Genomic DNA, 23,225 nt, shown 5'->3' with positions numbered 1-23,225 from the left:
GACAATTTAAGCAGTAACTTATGACTCCCTGCTCTTTCACGGGTTTAAATTGTATTGGCACCTGAGGACAACAATATAGTAGAAAGAAGGAGAGGAATTTTGGATTATCATTGTAGCTTCCTTCTAGGGTCCTGGGCTGCCTGGGACTGCAAGAGGCCTTTAGTCCTGTCTGCCGCTTTCTGCACTGGGGTGATGGCGAGGGTGCCCATAGAGAGGGCTCGTAGTGCCACCTCTGGCACCCGTGCCATAGGTTCGCCACCACTGCTCTATAGCCTTATTACTTGGATGCTAGAGCCGTCACACACGAAAAGAAGGTCACACAATTGAAGTAAAAGAGTCTTGGGTCCTGTACAAGCAAAACAGAGACCACTCAGAGAAAACACACAATTTTGTACATGTACGAACCCCGATTAGTCCTCTGGGGTTCTGGTAGGGGCCACTGAATTGGAAAGACTAAAACAAGGATTATTACTTTTTATTTTAGCATATTTCCTCATATTAGCGCCATAATTTACCATCATGGGTGTAATCTGGAAAGCAGAAAGGCTCTGGGTGCTGAGTGTGAGGGAGCACCAACAAGTTACATACCCCATAGGTTATGGGATAAAGCAGAAAAGGAGGGGTCTTCCAGGACCTCCTGTAGGTATATGGTTTCTGTGCCTAAATCACATATTGTTTACCCCTCCCCAAAGGCTCTGACTATTCCAGATGGCTCCAGACTCCGATGCGGTGCTAATATAAGCTCCATATCAGTGGGGTCCAAGTGGTCTGATCTCCACTGATCATAAAGATACTACATATTCAAGTGATGCCATTACTCTACAAGCTGGGAGTAAGCCTTAAAGGAAACCTACCAATTGAGGTAGATCCGGTGGTAGGTGCCTCTAATGTATGTAAGGAGAGCCATTTTAAGGCCTAATCCTTTAGTCCCCTTTATCTTATTTAATCTTTAATTGTGGTAATATGCTCTTTGGTAAATTAGCATATTACCACAAATAAAGAATAAAAAAGATAAAGGGGACTAAAGGATTAGCCCTAAAAAGTGCTATCCTTAAGTACATTAGAGGCACCTACCACCGGATCTACCTCAATAGGTAGATCCATGGTGGTAGGTTTCCTTTAAACATAAAATAAATCCCCAAGCAGGTACATGTTATCCTCCCCTGCTATGTGACTTTATAAAAATAGCTTTTTAATTGTAAGTGAGGACACAACGTAAGGTTCCTTATTCTACTACTCAGTGGCTTTCCTGCGTCTGAGAAGTCTTCATTGCCATCTGTTGCTCCAGAAACATCTGCATCCGGCACTGGGGAAGTTCTGGGATTCTGTAGTAGAGAAAAGAACTGGATGTATTGGGGTATTATACCGAGACCTCATCCATAAATCATAACCAAGAGTTCTATCATTTTATTGTCTAAACTTGAAGGATGTGAAGAATGGTCCCTACCAGTCCTCTTCAGTTAATTTATGTTAAGGGAACACTCCACTAACAGCTGATTCATTGAATTCTACCCTGTGCAGGACCTGAAGGGAGGTGCAGGGCTCTAGGTTCTAGCGAGGTTCAAGGAATACAATGAAAATGAGTCCTGCTCCTCCCTGCAGGACCTGCACTGAGTATTACACATTGAATTAGCTCTGACTAGAATGTTCCTTTAAGATGGCAGAGCTTACATACCATGTCTTTAGCGGATACTTGATCACTGGGCCCATTAGGCTGCACTGTGAACTACCACAGCCTTGGGTGAACTTAAATGTCATTTGGCTACTCAATTTACTGTCATTCTTGAATTAAAGGGGTATTGGTATTTATAGTCAGAATGCCCAACTCTGGGACCAAAACCCCTCAACCGCTTATTCTGTCTGAAGCTGTACCTACTGAAATGGGAGAGAGACCCATCTGTGCACAGATATCTGTATTCACTTATGTAGGAGTGGCAGGAGTTGTAGGTTTCAAAAGCCCATTACATAAAAATATAATTGTGTGTTATAACTTACCTTACACCCTGACAGAATCCTCTGTGTAGTCACAGGGGTTGGGCTTTGGTTTGGATGCATTTCAAAAAACAACATGTGACTTGCCTGTGCTGCAGACTCCTCAGCTCTTGGCCTCCACCTTTGTGCTCTTGTACAGCTTCTCCCTCCATCACAGAGCTCACAGCCTGGTGAGGTGACATCAGTGAGAGAGGGAGGAGCTGAACAGGTATGGCGGAGAGCTGAGGAGTCTGCTGCACAGCGCAGTCACATGTTGTTTTTTGAAATGCATCCAAACCAAAGCCCAACCCTTCGGACTACACAGATGATTCTGTCAGCATACAAGGTAAGTTATAACATACAATTATATAGTAATGCAAATGCATAGAGAAAGGTATATTTGCACTGCATGTGTAATGGACTTCTGTAACCTGTCTTTAGTGAAAATGAGGTACCTTGTGACAGGTTCCCTTTAAAGTCTTTATCTGGGTTTGTAATCCCTCTCTGTGTTAGGCTTTATACCTGTATGTCTCCTTGTGCACAGTAGAAAAGTTCTGATCTCCAGTTAATTCTAGGTTGTCCTTTGCAGGTTTTTGCTTTTTCATAGGCTCTCCCTTTTTAGGTATGAAAGTGCTTCCAGTTGTGGTCTCCGAGTCAAGCTTTACCTAAGGATGGGAAAAAGAGGCTGTACTTTATCTGAATACATATATAAAAAATAAAGAACAAACTAGACATATGGTACATTACATGGTGGTGTGTCCCATGTACTAACATAGCTCACCAAAGGTCTCATGGAGATACCATCCATGGGGTCACCATAACGTCTCCGAGGTTGAATACCCCAATCCTTGAACACACTCTTGCTGTGGGTGGTACCATCAAATTTTACATTAAGTGGGCGAAGAACTGATCGTGGTCGCTTCACTGGTTCCTTAGACTGTGGTTCATGAGGCTGAAATGCCAACTACAGAATGATATATGGTAAGCTTTAGGTAAGAACGGGTGGAAAGAAGGAACTTACTGTAGAAGGTTTAAGAACACAATCTTACCTTTGTCACTGTATTCCCTTCCACCTGTCCTCCTCGTTCTCTGTCCATGGCAGTCAACTCTTCCTTTAACTGGGCCGGCTCAGGCCGGGGATGCAGCAGTGGATTCCAGCCGGGGTAAGCTGCTCTCTGAACTGTCTGAAAGTCATTGCTGATGATGAAACACAATGGATAAAAATTATAAATTTTGCAAAAGTCAAATTCTTTGACTGTATTTTCCACCACTCTGTCCTGTAAGGTGTAAGGTTAGGGGAAGACGATGAGGCCTTTCACATTGCGTAAAAAATGTAGTGCTTAGCCCTCAAAAATTAGTATGGATAGTCAACAAATGTATTAAGAGGCCCAGATATTATCCAGCTTTATACCTGTAAAATGAGTTGACGGTAAGGTTGTCGACCGGTGGAGGAGCTGGCCTGCTCGGCTCAATGGTGTGGCTCCCAGAGAAGTCACTTTGATATTTAGTGACCAATTCTACCGGGGTTCGTTTGATGAAATTTTTTGGAACAGATTCCTTAGATGCTTGTTTCTTTTCCAGTGGTAGAGGATGATATGTGGACTGGTGCGTGGTGGTCATGAAGTGTTCACCTGTGTTAAGAACAACTTATCTATTACCCACTTATCCAGACCAGATTTCCATTAAGAGATTTTTGGGCTTTACTGCAAGACCACTTTTTGGTGTTATTTTGGGTGGTCAAACAGCAGAAGATATAAGCCTTGTCATTAAAGCATAAAAAACCCCAAACCATTACATTGTAGCACACATCCCTAAGGGCCCTTAACATGGGCAGATAGATAACCTATAACAGGCACCAGTCGATGATATATAACGAGTCAATTGGCTCATGTTTTCTTGGCAATTACTGGGAAGTTTTTTGCTTCCATGTAACGTCTGTTATTGTTGGCAGCAGAATAATAAAAGATACAACTAGGAACCTGAGAATAATCTTATTTGTCCTTTTCATGAATTAGAACAATCATTTGGCGATTGCCGTCTTACTTTAATGTTTTTTCCCTTATAGAATGATTTATATGTATAGTTTGAGCATAGGTCCGTATGCTGCACACATATCCTGAAAATTTGTCATAAATGCATGATGGAGCATCTTGCCTCAGGCAGCACCACGTGCAGCACAATGGAGGGGGGCACTACAAAGCAGGACCACTTGCTAAAAAAATAACCTGATATACAACTGATGGATGGGGTGGCCCCTGGCAGAGTTTGCCATCCACTCTTTATTCAAGTCTATGGGAGTGACAATAAGAGACAAGTGTATAGGCTTGAATGGAGAGTGTCCGCACATGCAGGGGGGACACTCAGTTCATCCTGGCCATGGGAAGGGGGTCTGCGGCCCAGAGTCGGATCTTTTTTAATCAAGATTTGATGACATATCTTGTGGATATGTCATAAATATTAAATATGAGAATACCCGTCTAATTAAATTATGGAATAGCCCAACTATTCTTCAAAGGAAGATGTTGGGGAGAGAGGGACCAGGCAATTGGATTTCAATATGACCGATCCTTTTGTTTTCAGGGAGATAATACACTGCCAGATCATGGAATTTCTCCTGTGACAGTAATAGTGGTGACTACATTGTACATGGTTCCTTTACCCTCCATGCCCAGGTGATCTTGTGAGGCTTTCACCAGTTCCACCCTCTTCAGTTTCTTCTCTACAAAATGATCTTGAGTTGTTGTTTTCATGTCACGAACATCTCCAGGAAAGAGCAGAGAACCTGCGTGGAAGTGTAGAGGTCAAAGTTGGAAGGAAACAATCTCAGACTTTAATGTATTATCCAAACTAACGCCATTCTGCTCAATAGGGGAGTTAATGAAGTATGGTGGAAATGTATGTTATGTGAACACAGCCTAACAGAATGAGCAGGTAGAAAACAGTGTAGGACTAAGCCTCAGCCAATCAGTGTGAGTCTTCACTAAGCTCCTCCTCCATATCTCATCAGATTAGTCCAGGACAGGTGCCAGCAGAGCTGCCCAGAGCAGCTGGAGGGGCCCACATGGCCCAATCTCAGTCCCCGGCAGCAGGGGCGTAACTACAGAGGTAGAAACCATAGCAGCTGCTATGGGGCCCGCAGTATCAGGGGGCCCGGCATCTAGAGTATTGGGTGTGAATATGTGTGTGTGTGGTGTGTATATACTGTATTTGTATATTTGAGTATACGCTCTATGTCTGTATATGGTATTGTATGTTGTATGTATGTATATATGGTGTGTCTATACTGTGTGTGATTGTAACTGACATGTGTGAGTATATAAATATGCATTTTTTTAAGGAGGAAGGGGGCCCCATTCAGAAGTCTGCTCTTGGGTCCTGCCTCTCCTAGTTACGCCCCTGCCCGGCAGCACTGCAGGAGTACAAGAGCCTCTCACCAGAATAATGGAGGAGGCATGCTGTAGACTAGATACAGATCCATCTGTATTGTGAGTGGAGTTGGGGGCAGGTGGTCCTATGTGATAGGAGTGAGGAGGTGCTTGCTGCAACTTTATATTTGTATAATTCACTGGTCGCACCTTTATAATCATGGAATGCACTATTTCGGTGTTCTAGTTGTATAATGCACTGGTCGCAACCAGTTCACCATTTACTTGTTTGATGCCCTGGTCGCACCTTTATATTTATATAATGCACTGGTCCATTGTAGTGTTTGTGTTATGCTTTCTATTCCTGTAATGCACTGGTTCACTGTTGTATCTGTACGATGTTCTGGTTAGACCTTTATATTCATTTGATGGACTCGTTTAGTTTTGTATTTGTATAATGCACCTTTATATTCATGTACTGCACTGGTCACACTTTTATATTTATGTTATGGCGCATGCTTCAGAGCTTAGCTGATGCCACCGCTGCTGGGTCTCAGTTGTTTTACACTTGTTTCTAACATGGTGATATGAAGACATTTTGTAAAATGTTATTGAATTATTAAATCATTAATAAAAATCAACAACATTTGCATCTCTGGGATTGTACTGACCTAAAGAATACAGCTATTGAGTAACTTTTACCATATCATTTTTGGCATAAAGTAAAACCTGGATAAAAATAGTTTTTTTTTACCCAGTTCTACTGAATTTCTGGTGATTTGAAGGGGTTATGGTAAATACCAGTGGCTGTATGGTGGGCCCCCAAAATCAACGGCACTGAGGAGCAATGGACACCCCAGTCGGGCACTGGGTGGTGGGGAGATGCACCTAGGCTCGAATAATGAATAATGGTCACCCCTATGGACTGGCTCAGCCTCTGCCTTCTTCTTGGTATTGTCTATTGTCTATGATCTTGAATCCCTAGTTCTGGGCTCAGAACATCAGCCTTTTGGATACCTGCCAGAGCTGGTCGTTCCCCATACAGTGGTTGGCGCTCTGCCTTCCATTGCTTGAACTGTTCCTTATTTGTTGTACTATGCTGAATAGTTGAAGGCTGTAAGGGGCGCAGGGTATCCGGAGGCCGCATGGGCATAGTCCTTTCTGCCTCTTTAGGAGGATAGTGAAGGCTGTAAAGTGTCTGGTCCAGCAGCGGCTCCTCTGGCGTCTGATAGTAACCATCCTGCAGGTAAAATAAAGATGGTCTGGAACCTATCACCATATAAATCTACAGACATCACTTTATAGAGGAGAGGGAGGTGTGTAGATTCATAAATAGTAGAGGAATAAGATTCATATTTGAAATTATAGCAAAATCTGTACTTATTGATCCAATGGATGCCCCCACCCCTCTATAGCCATCCATAGGGTCATAACTCACTGGACTCCTAAACTCAGACCGGGCAAGTTTAGAATAAATAAATCAACAAAGAACATGTTACACAGAATTTCGTTGAATAAAATGATCAATCAATCAATTGGTTCTGCTCACCCTGCTCTATAATGTGATGGCGGTGAGTTTTTATGATGACGGGTTCCCTGTAAACATGATTTCTATTATAATTATTATGTTACTTATATATTAGTTGATTTAGGTTGTACAACCGAAGAAATCATCTGCTAATATACAGAAACAGGTTCTGGATGCATTTGTACAGAATAAATCAGACTTACAGGAGGGATATATGGCTTGGGCCTTCCTTCTAAAGGCCTCTGTATAAATTCGGCCCTCTGGGTAGTAGCCAGGTGCATAGGGGGCAGGTTGCGAGGTAAAGGAGTATGGAGGGGCCTTTTACTGCTTCTTGGAGGTACATCTGTGAGAAGAAAAATGCAGTTTAGTTAGAAGGAAAAGTTTTAAGGGAACTTGTTAGGATGATTTGGGACACTTAACCATCCACAGATCCATATGTACTGTTTTAATGTCTGAAATATTTTATAATATTTCTGTCCGAGGCAACAAATAAATTAAAACATATGCTTATCCTTACTTTGGCTTCATTCAGTGAAGCCAAAATAGTCCCCCCGGCTTCGCCGAGCATGCGTAAATGTTGTTGTTGATGTTTTAGAAAGCAGACATGGACCAAGGTGTTATAGGGTGATTTGGGACACTAAACCATAGGTGCATAAGGACCTGTTTTTGGTTAAGTGTCCCAATTTGTCCTGACAGGTTCCCTTGAAGCAGTGACATCACATAGTTACATACAGTAGTTGATAAGGCTAAAAAACACATAGGACCGTAAAGTCCATACCATAACTGGAGGAAGACCTTTCCATACAATTGATCAGTCTACAGCAATCCCATACACATGCATACTTGGCTGACTGAAAACCTTTTTCTCAAAAGGGAAGCAATGACTTACTGTCTTAATAAAAGGTTTGGATGTGATGAAATTGAATATGTCAAAGTCTGCTTTCCCCTGATTGACTTTTAGGCCTGTCCTTAGGTTTAGCCTATCCATGTAATCCATGTCATCAATACCTATTGGGGCCAGCAGTGTGAAGCAAGAGGGAGAGAACAAGTATCAACAAGGTTCCCCCCGGTGTAGGTGACAGGTCCTGGCTGGTGGTAAGGGGGAATCCCTTCATTTTAGCCTGAGACTCACACTGGAAATTGAGATGGAGCAAAACTCACATCTTTTTACTAGGAGGTCTTGAAAACAGATTAGCAACATTAATAACAGGCTGTGAAGCGCTCCAGTCCGATTGAATGCAGGCTTGTCCATTTGGCTAGCTGAAATTTAATCAATGCCTTTGTTGCAGGGGTAGAATTACATAAGCATCTCAGCTCTGGACCAATGGTCTGCTAGGTTGGATAAAACTTCTGTGATCCGAATCGGCTCTGCAGCATCGGCAGCACAAGATCAGCATTGTCTCTGAAGTCTTAGAAGAGACTTAGAACCCCAAAGCTGTCCCTATATTTATAGACTTTTGGTCTCAGCTTCTGGAAGGTTTTAGAGAGCTAGCCAATACACAGCCTGCCTTACGTTAGTTGAAGATACATACAATATAAACAAACATTAACTCTACATTCACTTTTTAGTAAAACAGAATACATATAAACATATTGCACATATGTAACATATTGTACCTGCTTCTAGCACTGGTTGGTGCTCTGGTTACAAATGACTATACAATGTAGTATAGATAGGAAGCTTTCATAGGAAGTTACCTTGGAAGGCTGAGTTGTGTTCCCTGAATCTCTGAGTTACAGAGCCCAGTAGGGTGATCAGTCCTATTGAGTACACTCCAGCTAGAATGCCAGGCTAAATCTTAGTAATGACCCAACTCTGAGACATTACACATGTAAACCTGCCGCTACATTCACACGACCGTATGATTTCTCCAGACCCGTATTTACGGGCCGTATGAGCCAGTATATATGTGACGTTTTTCATCTGTATGCAGCACGTATATAACCCTTATTTTATACGTCCCCATAGACTTCTAGGGCATACGGAACTGAAATATGGGAGAAAATAGGACATGCTCTATATTTTTATACAGCTCGTATACGGTACTGTACACTACAGTGTCAAAAACGGCAAAATAAATGGTTGGACGTATAGGGGCAGATTTACTTACCCGGTCCATTCGCGATCCAGCGGCGCGTTCTCTGTGGAGGATTCGGGTCTTCCGCCGATTCACTAAGGTAGTGTGCCCGATGTCCACCAGGTGTTGCTACTGCGCTGAAGTCCGTCGGATTGCACTGGAGTTAACCGTCCTACCCTGGGTGTATGTTAGCATGTGTCAAGCGACACCTTTTTTTAAAAAAATGCAGCGGTTTTTCCGAATCCATCGGGTTTTCTTACAGCCACGCCTCCCGATTTCCGTTGCGTGCAACCCAGCGCGGATGCGCCACAATACGATCACGTGCGCCAAAATCCCGGGGCAATTCAGGGAAAACCGGCGCAAATTGGAAATATTCGGATAACCCGTCAGAAAAAACGTGATTCGGGCCCTTAATAAATTACCCCCACTGTCTATTGAAATGAATGTGGCCGTATGTAAGCCGTAAAAAAACTGTATGGATACGGACGTTTTCATACATCCATGTGAATGTAGCCTTATGGTTATGTAGTGAGGAGGAACAGGGGCTTTGACCCCCATGCTGTTTATCACTGATCACCCCTATAATAAGTCATTTATCTTGCCTGACATAGTTCATAAACCCACATGTAGAAATAGCTTAAAACTTACAACCACATGATAATAACAATGACACTGCCTCTGCAATACATCATTTCTACATATGGGTTCCATGTGAAAACCCTTAAAATTTGCTTGTACAATTACAGAGCAGTAGGAGCGCAGTGTGCTGCCATATGGTGTTTAGATGTGATGGTACGGGGCCAACAGGAAATACAATGCGCTTGTATATGGAGTTAGTCCACAATGGGTCCACAGGGCGCCATATTACATATCCTTACAGCCGGCTCAATGATACAGCTGTGTATGATGCCTAAGGCTAATTTATATGGCTACACGGGGAGTAAGTTGTAACGTAAACCAGTCAGTCATTTAATCATTGGCAAGAAACCATCGGCTATGACACATTTCATCTGCACGTTCAATTTTTGGAACATTGTTTATATCATATTATGGCAAAGAAAAAACAGGAAGAATCACATAAAATAATACGGCTATAATACAGATTGTGCTGCATGCTGGGGTAGTATGTGCAGTAAATATATATATATACGCAATAATCCAACAAGACAGACGATACACATAGTATATACACTAAGTTAACAGGGGGGGAGTTATCAGAAGTGTTTAAAAGCAAAACTGCTTGTGGCAACCAATTAGAGCTCATCTTTCATTTTCTCACAGCAGTTTATGAAATGAAAGCTGAGCTCTGATTGGTTGCCATGAGCTACAGTTCTTCTGTCAGTCATTTGTAAAAAATCTCCCCCTTTATTGTGTTTTCCTGTAAAAAGTGCCGTCACTTACTCTTTGGGGTGTTGTACGTGGCCTTATAGTGGGAGATGTAACATTCTCCATAGGTCCCTCTGTGCTGGACACGTTGCTGTTTCTTGCAGTCCTTGTGATGCTTGTGACGACTGTAAAGATATATACACGAGGGTGAATATCCTTCATGCTTGTCACATAGAGGACCTCTCACCCCTCCTTACATGTCTGAGAGGTTTTAGTAAATTACTAAATACAACATATAACACTTGTGGGACATCTTTTGTTGTGCTCTGTTCCTCCTCCAGGAAATGTATGGATACAAGCTGGGAGGCCACCAGACACCAGGGGTGACACTATTGCGGAGACACATCCATCTAATATGGAGAATGGTAACATCTAATTGTCACTTTTTATATTAATGGAAATTTAGGAGTAATAACAGAGAGGCATAAGATGTTACTTATTGATGAAACACAGGGAAAACACACACAGTGATGTCACCGTACACAAATAAAACACATATTGATGTCACAGTACAGAGATAACTCACACAGTGTTGTCACAGCACAGGGGTAATGCACACAGTGATGTCACAGCACAGGGGTAATGCACACAGTGATGTCACATTACAGACATAATAACACAGTGATGTCACCGTACAGGGATAATACAAACAGTGATGTCACAGTACAGGTATAATACACACAGTGATGTCACAGTACAGGGATAATACACACAGTGATGTCACAGTACAGGTATAATACACAGTGATGTCACAGTACAGAGATAATACACACAGTGATGTCACAGTACAGGGATAATACACACAGTGATGTCACAGTACAGAGATAATACACACAGTGATGTCACAGTACAGGGATAATACACACAGTGATGTCACAGTACAGGGATAATACACACAGAAATGTTACAGTACAGGGATAATACACACAGTGATGTCACAGTACAGGGAAAATACACACAGTGATGTCACAAGACAGGGATAATACACACAGTGATGTCACAGTACAGGGATAATACACACAGTGATGTCACAGTACAGGGAAAATACACACAGTGATGTCACAGTACAGGGAAAATACACACAGTGATGTCACGGTACATGAATAATTCACATTGATGTCACATTACATCACTATATAATGTATAGACCAGGAGTAATAACCTAGAATGAGGTCACACTGATTATCTATAACTAATATTAATTACATCTTATTATTTATTGGAAGCCCCTCCATTGTTGGGCTCCCCAGCAGCTGCTTTGTTTAGTTACCTGCTGGTGACACTCAGAAGTTTGAATATGTCCCTTTTCTATAGCAAACTACATATAAAAGTTGTCTCAATGCGATTCTATAACCTGTATAAAGCGTGATGAGCGCACAGCGTGGGGCGTACTGCACATTACGCAGGCTTCTTATACTGCCCATTATATACCAGCGCATTGTGCCATAGAATACAACTTCAAGGTACATGCAGACATAATGTATATATTGTATCCGCTCACCCGCAGTCGCACAGCTCACAGATACAAGACACAGATGAAGGGTCCATGTCCTAAACTCCACTTATTCAGAATGCAAAATTAAAAAAAATGCCTGTTTTGTGTTTCCATGGTCCCTGGTCTTCTCCTCCCCTCCCCATTAGAATATAAAAGCCGGTTTTACCAGAGGAGATTGAGGCTTATTGTGTGTCCGGGAGCCTGTGGTTTGTGTTCCTGACAACCTCCCTGCAAACAGTGACATAGTACAATGGTACAGACAGGCAGAGCACAGCGCCAGGGGCAGTGGTATGCCAGCAGGGTACAGCGCCCCCCCCTCCACTGTGTATTATGTATCATGGCTGCTCTCACATATTTATATCAATACTGCGGCGAGACGCTGACAATGTACAGAGACTTCATGGAATCCTTTCACTTTTAAAATTATTTAAAAATTCTTGCTTTTACTTTTAGGATACTTTTATTTTTTATAAAAATGATAATGATGAAATCTAATAATCAATAAAAATCATTGTTGAATATATATATATATATTAATTTTTTTTTCAACAATGATTTTTATTGATTATTATCATATTTCACAATTATCATCTTTATTAAAAATAAAAGTATGCTAAAAGTAAAAAGTAAAGTTTTGACATTAGTTTTAAAAACAAATTAATTCCCCATTCCCAATTACCAAATTTAAAAAAGAAAGAAAAGATAATGCAAAGAAAGATTTAAAGATATATTTAAAAATAGATATATTTCTTAACACTCTAAGGACAGGTACAAAGACTGCATGCACTTTTATTGGATGAATTGTAGATCCAGACACTGGGGCAGCTTTACTTACCTGGTCCATTCGCGATCCAGGGGTGCGTTCTCTGCGCTGGATTCGGGTCCGGCCGGGATTCACTAAGGTAGTTCCTCCGCCGTCCACCAGGTGGCGCTGCTGCGCTGAAGTTCCCCGGAGGCGTGCTGGAATGCTCTGAAATTCACCGGCCTATACCTGGTGAAGGTAAGTGTAATTTTCGCAACACATTTTTTGTCTTAAATGCGGTGGTTTTTCCGAATCCGTTGGGTTTTCGTTCGGCCACGCCCCCCGATTTCCGTCGCGTGCAAGCCAGCGCTGATGCGCCACAATCCGATCGCGTGCGCCAAAATCCCAGGGCAATTCAGGTACAATCGGCGCAAATCGGAAATATTCGGGTAACACGCATATCGGGCCCTTTGTAAATGACCGCCACTGCGTCTGTTGTAATCTATTTATTTTCTTCCTTCTAAAATTAAGTTTTAGCATTATGTTAATGAGACAGAGGGGCTCTGTGGGGTGTTACCAAAGCCCCTTCCTGCTGTAGCTTCACAAGCTGTTACAGTGTCTCCTACCCGTTCTGCTCTTTCAGCACTTCCCCGTCGCTCTGCCTGATATAATCTCACAGAGTGTGAAGGGTGAAGTGCTCATGCACAGTGTAAAAACTTTTAAAGTTACAGCATCGAGAGACTCTAATAACACCCCCAGAGCCCTTCTGGCTAATTAGCATAATTCTAAAAGTTGATTTTAGAAGGAAGGATATGGATAACAAATACAAGAAGGTTATCACAGTCACAACGCCCAGATCTATGAGCACTTTTCATTTGCTTTAAATGGATCATTTGTCCAAATCCATTACAAAGTAGGGCACATCCTAGTCAGAAGTGTTTTTCACAGAATCATTCATAGACTATGGTTTCTGAGGATCTGCGATGAATAATGTCAGCCATGAAAACACCTCAATTTCCAGAAATAAGAAATAAGTAGCTTATGGCAAAACTTACCACGGTGACCATCCGTTCCCTGGCGGTGCCCCTCCTGATGTCCGATCCCACTCATTACGCATGTGATTTCTGGACCAATCCCTGACCTGGACCTGGATAACGGACAGAAACCTCAGTAGAAAGCGTCGCCCTCTTCAGGGCTGTGTATAGCCTTTTCATTTATTTCAGTTCAGATGCTTCCCCTTGAGTGTAATAAATTTCTTTGAAAAGGGGCAACAGTTGCTTACAAAATGTTCAACATGAATCCCAGAAAAATCAACAAAAGACAAAGTATTATTGTTATTAGGCAGATATTTTTTGTCAAATCAGTTTTTTTTACTTCACTTTCTTTAAAAATCGTATTACAGGGAGTCCCCAGGTTACGTACAAGATAGGGTCTGGAGATTTGTTCTTAAGTTGAATTTGTATGTAAGTCGAAACTGTATATTTTATAGTTGTAGATCCGGACAAAAAAACCTTGATTTTCTATGTAGAATATGTTACTTTTTTACTACTTGTCTGCTGTAAAGGCAGCACTAACCTGACTCAAAGGGAGTTTACTAGTTTCCCAAGCATTGTGCAGGGCCCTTTATAAGCATTCCTGGCATTTCTTTCATGTTTCCCAACCATCGGCTTTTTAAGAAAAAGTTCAGTTCTTTATCTTTATGCAAATAATCTTCTGAGGTCACCAATGGCCGGGTCCTGTATGCTTCTTCTTTATACGCTGCCTATCATTATCCTTTATACATTGACTGAAATCTTCTATAGAAATAAGATGTGGAAAGAAGACGATAACAGGTGCACAAGCAGACATGGCCACACCCCTAGTGCACCGAGTGCCTAAAATGTATGAAGATAACAGTCGGATTTTCTACATAATGATTATTGTATTTGTAGGTCCCCAGAGCTGAATGCAAATGGATCCCTCAGTCTCTTATTGGGTCATTGGTAAATCTGCTATTAACCCCATGTGATCCTGACGGTTAAAGGGACACTGTCATCAAATTTCAATCAACGAAGAAGACAGTAGTTTGGCACCATCTGACCATAACGTTGTGTACCTTCAGTGAAGCCCGGCGGGGGTCTTGGCAGGGTGGTTAGGCCATCTTGTACAAATCTGTAACGCGGTGGTGCTCAGCCAGAGCAAAGACAATCCAAATGTAGAATATAGAAAACAGCGGCACTCACTTTTGGATCATCAAATTTCACCCCATAAACTACTAGCACCCTAAAGTCACATATGAAATGTCCTTTCTACAATTCTCTCCTGTCTTTTACCTCGTCAGCCAGACATCCATGAGCAAATAATGGCTGCAGATGGAGGGTCATGTGATTTCTGTTTGTGAACAATCGCCCTGCCAGGACCTTGATCTTATATTCATCATATCATAAGGTCCTGGTAGGGTAGTTGTCCATAGATAGAGATAGACAGGTAGAGATCACATGAACAACATCACATGTGGCCATTTTATGGACAGGAATGTCTGGCTGATGAGGTAACAGACAGGAGGCTTCACTTTACAGCTCAAGAAAGTGAAAAGGTAAATAACCTAATGTCCTGACCCCCCACACTTACACACACATTACAAAAAAACACCTTTAAGTTCTAAAGTACCATAAAACATGCTGTTCACTGGTTCCCTTGTTGTTACCTTAAAGGGAACCTGTCAGAAATATACCTAATAAACCAGTACCAGTATGTTGTCAAGCAGCTCAACACCTTCAAGATCATGTTTCTTTCATGGCCCAGTGTGGGGGCATCATCCAGAAAATCAACTATGAAGTGAAAGTAAATTGTTGTATAAAGTCAAGGAGGTGGAGATTTTAACATAGAAGTCAAGCTTTCCCTGTCACAGAACAACCCCTTCCCTGTCCTGCACCCAGAGACATCACTAACCAGAAGTCTGGTGCATGATGTACGTCACGGGAAGAGGAGTTCAGAGGCAGAGAGAGCTTGACTTCAGTGTTAAACTCTCCACCTCCTTGACTTTATACAACCAATTTACATTTTGCTTCAAAGTTGATTTTCTGGGTGATGGAACCACGCTGGGCTGTGAAAGAAACATGATCTGTCAGGTGGAAAGCTGCTAGGCAACATACTGGTAGTGGTATGTTTCTGATGACCACTTCCCTTTTAAAGATAAGAATCTGACCTTTTAGTCTGTATCGTTGTGTGGTTCTGTAAGCCACAAGGTTGGAAATACATGCATTTAAAGATATACCATATATACTCGAGTATAAGCCTAGTTTTTCAGCACAATAAAATGTGCTGAAAACCCAAATTCGGCTTATACTCGAGTAAAAAAAAAAAGGTTACCAGGTTTTTGTGGTAAAATTAGGGGCCTCGTCTTATACTGGGGTCGGCTTATACTCGAGTATATACGGGGGTAAGTATATTTCACATTCTCAACCTGAAAATCTGAAAAGATGAGATTCTTATCTTTAATGTGACACCAGAACTTCAGTCACTCTGCTGCTCTGAAAGTTGAACACTTTCTGAAGTCTAAACAAAGTAGATAAATGGGTGAAATGAATGTAAATCAGTCTCAGTCTGCAAATAAAATTACATTTTGTTGTCACCAAACGGCGACCAGCAATTCGCTCGCGTTTTCACAGTCAATAATCGCATTCGCCTGCCAAAATGCAATTATATTTGGCTGCTGACATTTCGTCGTGTATAACCATATAGCAAAAACATTTCGTGAATCCCGAAATAGACACAAGCAGCTTCTGCTACTGTACGTTCTGCCGCTGAAGTTCATGTTGTCAGAGTTACCATGGCGACACGCCGCGCATCCTTTCTACTCTGGTCCTCGTTTTATTAGGTCTCTTTTACAAAAGGCTCCCGTGTCTTTCCTTTTAACCTGCTACACGGCGCAGATACTTTATTATCTAATTCCGAGACGTGAAATTTCCTTCCATTTAGTTTTGCAGCCGGCATGATCAGCTACTACTGCGCCTTAATGTTTTAGGGCTGTGACAATAAAATTTACTATGAGCGGCATGTAATAATAATTATTTATTTATATAGCGCCTACAGATTACGCAGCGCTGCACAAAGCATGACAAATTGGTCCCTGTCCCCATGGGGCTCACAATCTAATCAACCTACCAGTATGTTTTGGAGTGTGGGAGGAAACCGGAGTACCCGGAGGAAACCCAGTCAAACACAGAGAGAACATACAAACTCTTTGCAGATGTTGACCTGGATGGGATTTGAATCCAGGACTCCAGCGCTGCAAGGCAGAAGTGATGACCACTGAGCCACCACGCCGCTCTACAATGTAGTATCATCATGCCAACTTCTGTGCCAACATATATACAGTAAATAACAGAGACTATATAAAAAGACACATATCATATTTTTCTCACTATCTAACATGAAATGAGAATAAACCTTTCCTGTTTTAGGTCTATTAGGATTATCAAAATTATTTATATTTAACAAATGCCACAATAATGAAAGAACATATGTTTTAATGCATATTTATTACTTTCTGCTAAGCCAAAAGTTTACATAAATTTGAGACGGCCCATATGATGATGTTATGTCTTTGAAAGCTTCTGATTTATGGTTTATTGGCAACATTTGCGAATGTATTTTAAGGCACACCTGCAGCACACTGCCTTGTTGTGTAACATCATTGGAAAGTCTAAAGAAATCAGCCAAGATATCAGGAAGACAATTGTGCACTTGCACAAGTCTGGTTCAGCCTTAGGTGCAAAGCTGAAGCTGCCTTGTTCATCTGCACATACAATTATTCACAAGTACAAACAAGACGGGAATGTCCAGACATCATACCACTCAGGAAGGAGACAGGTTCTATGTCCCAGTGACGAATGTGCTTTGGTCCAAAATGTGCATATCAACCCAAAAACTAAATCCAAAAACCTTGTGAAGATGCTGGTGAAGCTGGTAAGAGTGTGTCATTATCCACAGTGAAACAAGTCCTGTATACACATGGGCTGAAAGGCTGCTATGCCAGGAAGAAGCCACAAGAAACAGAAAAAGACAGATTAATGTTTGCAAATGCACAGGAACAAAGGACCTTGAAGAAAATATTTTATCAAAATCCATCATGATAAACCAGTGACACTTACTCATAGATCCAGGCACCGTGACTGTGGTAATCTTCTTATATTTGTTATCCATGGTCTCCTTCCTTCTAAAAACAATGTTTAAAATTATGCTAATGATGTTTGTACTGCTTTTTGTAATGTTTTACTTAATTTGTATATGTCCCCTATGATTTGTAAAGCACCATGGAATGTGATGTCTCTATATTAATAAAGATTATTATTATTATTAATGAGGCTTAAGGGCTTCTGGGGTATATTACCAAAGCCCCCTCATGCTGCAGCTTCAGAGACTGTTACACTGTCTCCCCCCCCCCTGTTCTGACTGCAGCACATGACGTTTCAGCACACAGCGGGAGGAGGGAATTGCACCTTTACAGTGTAACAGCCTGTGAAGCTACAGCTTGGAGTGGCTCTGGCAACACCCATAGGAGCCCTTCGAACTTATTGGCATAATTTTAAAACTTTATTTTAGATGGAAGGAGGCCATGGATAACAAATTCAAGATTTACTACAGTCACATTGCCTGGATCTGTGAGTAAGTGTCCTTGGTTTATCATGATGGATTTTGATAGTAGACTTTCCTTAAAGGGGTTTACCAAGTTTCATCGGTTTTCTCTTTACATGGGATCACAAGAATGGACCCCAACCAATCATGAGAAGGGGGTCCTGTTCCAACCCATTCATGGAGAGAAATTGCAGTGCACAACGCTTGGGTATATCCGAAATTCCTATTCACTGTCTATGAGAGTGCTGGACATAACTGAGGCAATTTCAGATACCCCCATAGTATTGAATGAAGTGGCAGTCGGATCCTCACTGATTGCATTGTGATCCACATGGGGTTCTCCATACAGCTCTGCATTTCTATAAAATGTTGGGGAAAAGTGGGGAAAAGCATAGGAATAAAGTGTCTGATGGGACTATTAACAAATATCCAATTCAGTCAGCTAAACAGCGAACTAAAACAAGCAATGGCTGCCCTAGTGTGAAAATGCAGAGGTTGTTTGGAGCCGTAATACAGGCATAAACCCTAATACAGGCGGTCCCTACTTAAGGACACCCGACTTACAGACAACCCATAGTTACAGACGGACCCCTCTGACCTCTGGGGATGGTCTCTGGATGCTTTACTATAGTCCCAGGCTACAATGATCAGCTGTAAGGTGTCTGTAATGAAGCTTTATTGATAATCCTTGGTCCCATTACAACAAAAAATGTTTAAACTCCAATTGTCACTGGGGCAAAAAATCTTTTTGTCTGGATCTCCAATTATAAAATACTGTATACAGTTTCGACTTACATACAAATTCAACTTAAGAACAAACCTCCAGACCCTATCTTGTATGTAACCCGGGGACTGCCTGTACATAGTTATTCATCAACCCAATTACTTAAAAACCATACACCTACTTGCACCCAGGACTCACCTTCCTAAATGTCGCAGCAGATCTGCGTCGTTGTGTTTATCTTAGTAGCTCGATGTATATTAATAAGTAATGTTACAGGAATTTTGTATTGATTTTAAAGGGGTTGGCCACTTTACCTCCTGTTATTTGTATTGTGTGTGTAAGCCATTTTATGGTCAGGAATGTCCGGGTGATGAGGTAAAAGACAGGAGGCCTCACTTTACATATCAAGAAAGCAGAGCAGAACTATTAATAGATGTATATTGGTAACTTACCTAATATCCAGCCCCCCCCACACTCATACACAAAACATGAGGTAAAGTGGCCAGCCCATTTAAGGCCTAAGAAACATCCGTTGCCAAGTTGATACTCCAGAGAAGATCATATGGTATGGGGGTACTAAAAGCAGGAGTATGTATGAAAGTATACAATAGGCTTACTAGTCACCTACACAAAAAGGGGGAGATTTATCATCAAGTGTCTCAGGTAAAACTGTTCTAGCTGCCCATGGAAACCAATCCGAGCTCAACTTTAATTTTATAAACAGCTGTGGGAAAGTGAAAGCTGAAGTCTGATTGGTTGCCCTGAGCAACCAACACATGTCTGCTCTAAGAGACTTATGATAAATCTCCCCCCAAGTTTCAATCAAAATGCTGTACCTTTGCCTCAGGACTGGTTTAGCCACTAATTCTTAGATGTAACATCCGGTTTTGCTTCTAGTAAACCAGTCATTGCTATCAGTCAGTCATTCTCCTTGGTATTGTATCTATATGTTGGTAGTCATTCGCCTGAGGGCCTGGAGCTCATAGTCGTAACCACAGCAAAGGCTACATACCAGACAAAGCAAACAAAAGGAGCAAGTCACATAGATCTGGATTCATCATGGAATCACTACGTGGTTTATCTATTAGAGATACCTGACCATGATAAACCTCCACAAATACAATGGAGCCAGTCAATTGCCGCCCATTGGACATTATAGCCATATGTAGACAGGTAGAGGAACCTCGATAAGTTTGTGCAAACAAAGTATATGTAGGGGGCTTCAAGATACTTATACACAGAGGAAGCCCAGCAGTGGTGACCCTGAGAAACCTGAAGTTGTGCATGTACACAAGGGTGCACTATCTATTAGGCAAGTTGAGCCTCTTTCCTCAGACAGCACCACCTGCAGCAAGATGGGGTGCAACACCTGTTATGAAGCACTGATACCTAAAATAGTGTTTCTTGACACCTGATGTCAGCATGGGTGTAAAACACTGCATTAAGATCCAACTTACCAAAAAAATAACCTGATATACTACTTCTTAATGGGGTGGAGGGGGTGCCTTTCTATAGCTTGCCTCAGACAGCCCAGAGTTTGGATTCATCCCTGCATGTATATCATCTTCATGGTTTTGAGCACACATATTCCTTATTGCCCAGACCTTCTGACCACATAGAATATTGAAGATTTTTGTATAGATCCAGTCTGGGCTATGATTACTCCATTCTTTATTTAATGTTTCACATTAATAAGATGTTCCATCCATCATTTGATTTGATGCATTATGAAGTAAACATACCTTGAGAATGCTGTAGCTACACTAATGCAGGATCCTATCTTGGTTAATCCCTGAGCTGAGTGGTTCTGCTGATAAAACAGATATAAGATTATGATAATGAAGCTCTGTCGCTTCTATGGCTGCTGCAGTGCTTCTCCTAGCATGTGAGTTATTCACTGCATGAGAGGATGATGTAATCACTGGGTTGTGCCTGGAGGCAGAATAATCAATTGCTGCACCATTCCCCAACTGCTGTGTATGATTGGGTATATTAGTCATGCCTGACTAACTTCCATTTGTGATTACAAGCCCCTATGTGTAATGTGTTTATGTAGATCCAGCCTGACCCAGCTTTCGCAAGGCCCTGAATGTTATAATTGTCTTTTCAGCAAGCTCAGGGATTAACCAAGATATGATCATGCATCAGTGTAGCTACAGCATACCCAATGTATGTTTGCTTTATAATGCATCAAAGCAAATGGTAGGTTTCCTTTAATGAGTGTACATCACCATAAGTCTACTCACCTACCTGAAACTCTTACCTCTCTCTTTGTTTCATTCTCCCTCCTCCATCTCTCTCTAGGTAAAAGAAAACACAACCTCAGCTTTTCAACAAAAAGGTCAGAATTAGTGAATTAGAGAATTAAAGTGAACCTGAACCTACAATCTGTGCTGGAAAAGCCGTCAGCTGAATTTATATGCCGTGTGCACGCCTCTATTTTTTAGGGGGTTGTTGCCTACTGTTGGGACAGAGGCATGTATTGCCATCGACATTTAAAGGGTAACAGTTGTGAGCAGGGCTGGTGTTACCAGTTGAGGTGAGCGTTTTGGTTTGGTAGCTGAACCTATTTCATCCCTTGAAAGAAAGAAAACAAGTCACAGAAGTGTTGGGAGTAGAATTCAGTAGGTGAAGTTCGAAAGGACAAAATCTCTAAAAATAGAGCAAAAGACTTAAGGGCAGATTTACTAAACCTGTCTAATTTGCACAAACTAACATAAGACAGTTTTGAAGTAAACCTGTCATTAGCATGCCCCATTTTCGTCCTGCCAGTAAATTACATTGAGTCATCACCATTATCTTCACACTGCTCTAACAACTCTACTTCCTCCGTCCTTCTCCCTCTCTCTTTTGCAGACATGAGCCGACCTTATGCTGAAGGCAAATTTCTGTCAGCTCATATCAGCTGGAGAGAGGGGGAAGAGGGAGCTGTAGCGAGGAGGAAGTAGAGCTGTGAGTGCAGTGTGCAGATAATGATGATGACTCAATGCAATATGCTGGCAGGGAACCAGGTATACTTTCATCAACCTTTCAAAGTGAGTGGAAGCAGTAATGTTAGTTATAAAAGATGATTGTAGTTAGTGTTGTTAGTATTTAAGAGTTATGGGAACCTGTCATTAGGTGAAAATGTTAAATCCTGATGACAGGTCCATTTATGCTGATGCTGGATGGTAAATCTGACCAGTGTTGGAATGAGATTATGTAAACCCACAAGATAAAATTATTCCAGGGAGTCACTCTTCACCAAGCCCGAGGCAATATACCCTTGTAACCTCCAAGCTTATTTGTTTAGAGCCTAGGCACACTAGAGAATCCTATGGTACACTAATGAGCCATCAATCTGGCTCATGCTTAAAACATTGGGGCTCCTTTACTAAGGGTCCACGGACTGCACAAACGTTCCGACGCTTACCGTTTTGCGCTGCATTTAAAAGCGGATTGTGGTGCACGTGATTGGATTCATGCAGGCTGCTGGACGATCCAACGGATTCGGACTGAGCGCGGGATTTAACATTTGAATTTGTGTCGCAAGTCAAGCATTTACATGCACCGGGAAGAAGAAGGTGAACTCCGGCGGACCTGAACCTGCAGGATATCGGGCGCACGATCTTAGTGAATCGCGCTGAGTTCATGATCGTCGGACAATCATGGATTGTCAGGGATCGCGCAAAGGACGGGTAAGTAAATGTGCCCCATTGAGTCTTGTAGACTTGTAACTAGCTGCCTTATTTTGCACAATAATTTTGCAAGAGAATTTTGGTGCAGGTGTGGCAAACACTATGACATCTGAACCCCAACCTTTCCCAAAAAAGACCCACTGTTTTCTTACTTAACTTCTCCCCCTTGCGAGATCTTGCGATGAAAAGTGTCTAAAACACATAAAATACATCACAAACATGACATAATTTGTAGGCTATTAAGGCTTGGAAATCTCCTTAGTCAGCAGTCAAGGTGTAGTAGCCCCCAACCTCAGCCAAGGAACTGGTTGACCACTGTGATCTTCTAGTAACTACTTTTCCTCACTCAGTAGGAATTTTTCTTGCATATAATGAATTGTAATTAAGTAACACATCTAATTTATGTAATGTTTCACCTTCTAAAGTATATTAATTGAAACCATGGAGACCAAACATTATCTTAATCTTTCCGGGAAAAGAAAAAAAAAAAAAAAACAACAAGCCCTTTTCACGCTAATTTGAAGTAATTTAATCTGCTCCAGCTTGTTAACCATGTGGGCTGCAAGACTGATTCATCCTGGGCAACAAATATGAGCAATTAAAATATCACCTAATGTGTAAGCGTAAACCGTGTAGAAAA

The 23,225-nt window shown here is 41.6% G+C and overlaps 1 protein-coding gene across 3 annotated transcripts; it reads right to left on the bottom strand.

Annotated features, from left to right (window-relative positions):
- Positions 1–1,009: 1,009 nt before the first annotated feature.
- LOC140134929 (uncharacterized) lies at positions 1,010–19,514 on the bottom strand. Of its 3 annotated transcripts, XM_072155767.1 has the most exons (11): positions 19,107–19,514; positions 13,621–13,712; positions 10,344–10,453; positions 7,068–7,207; positions 6,354–6,576; positions 4,631–4,753; positions 3,383–3,602; positions 3,021–3,168; positions 2,753–2,935; positions 2,494–2,636; positions 1,010–1,325 (listed from the first exon to the last, which is right to left on the bottom strand). In XM_072155767.1, the coding sequence occupies exons 2-11, from the start codon at positions 13,680–13,682 to the stop codon at positions 1,238–1,240; spliced, it is 1,440 nt and encodes a 479-aa protein (XP_072011868.1). In that variant the 5' UTR covers positions 13,683–13,712; positions 19,107–19,514; the 3' UTR covers positions 1,010–1,237. The 3 variants fall into 3 exon arrangements, with proteins under 3 accessions (XP_072011868.1, XP_072011870.1, XP_072011871.1); XM_072155769.1 differs by lacking the exons at positions 13,621–13,712; positions 19,107–19,514 and adding an exon at positions 11,830–11,977 and having other exon boundaries at positions 1,012–1,325; XM_072155770.1 differs by lacking the exon at positions 13,621–13,712 and having other exon boundaries at positions 1,013–1,325; positions 19,107–19,512.
- Positions 19,515–23,225: the final 3,711 nt, after the last annotated feature.

The sequence above is a fragment of the Engystomops pustulosus genome, chromosome 6 (assembly GCF_040894005.1).
Source record: "Engystomops pustulosus chromosome 6, aEngPut4.maternal, whole genome shotgun sequence".
In the NCBI taxonomy this organism is placed as follows: domain Eukaryota; kingdom Metazoa; phylum Chordata; class Amphibia; order Anura; family Leptodactylidae; genus Engystomops; species Engystomops pustulosus.
This window is presented reverse-complemented; position numbering and strand designations above follow the sequence as displayed.

Coding starts and splice junctions, on each gene's coding strand:
- LOC140134929 (XM_072155767.1), bottom strand. CDS start 13,682: ATGCGTAATGAGTGGGATCGGACATCAGGAGGGGCACCGCCAGGGAAC. Junction 3,603..4,630: donor AGATCACCTGGGCATGGAGG/GTAAAGGAACCA, acceptor TTCTTAACACAG/GTGAACACTTCATGACCACC. Junction 2,637..2,752: donor GTATCTCCATGAGACCTTTG/GTGAGCTATGTT, acceptor TCCCATCCTTAG/GTAAAGCTTGACTCGGAGAC.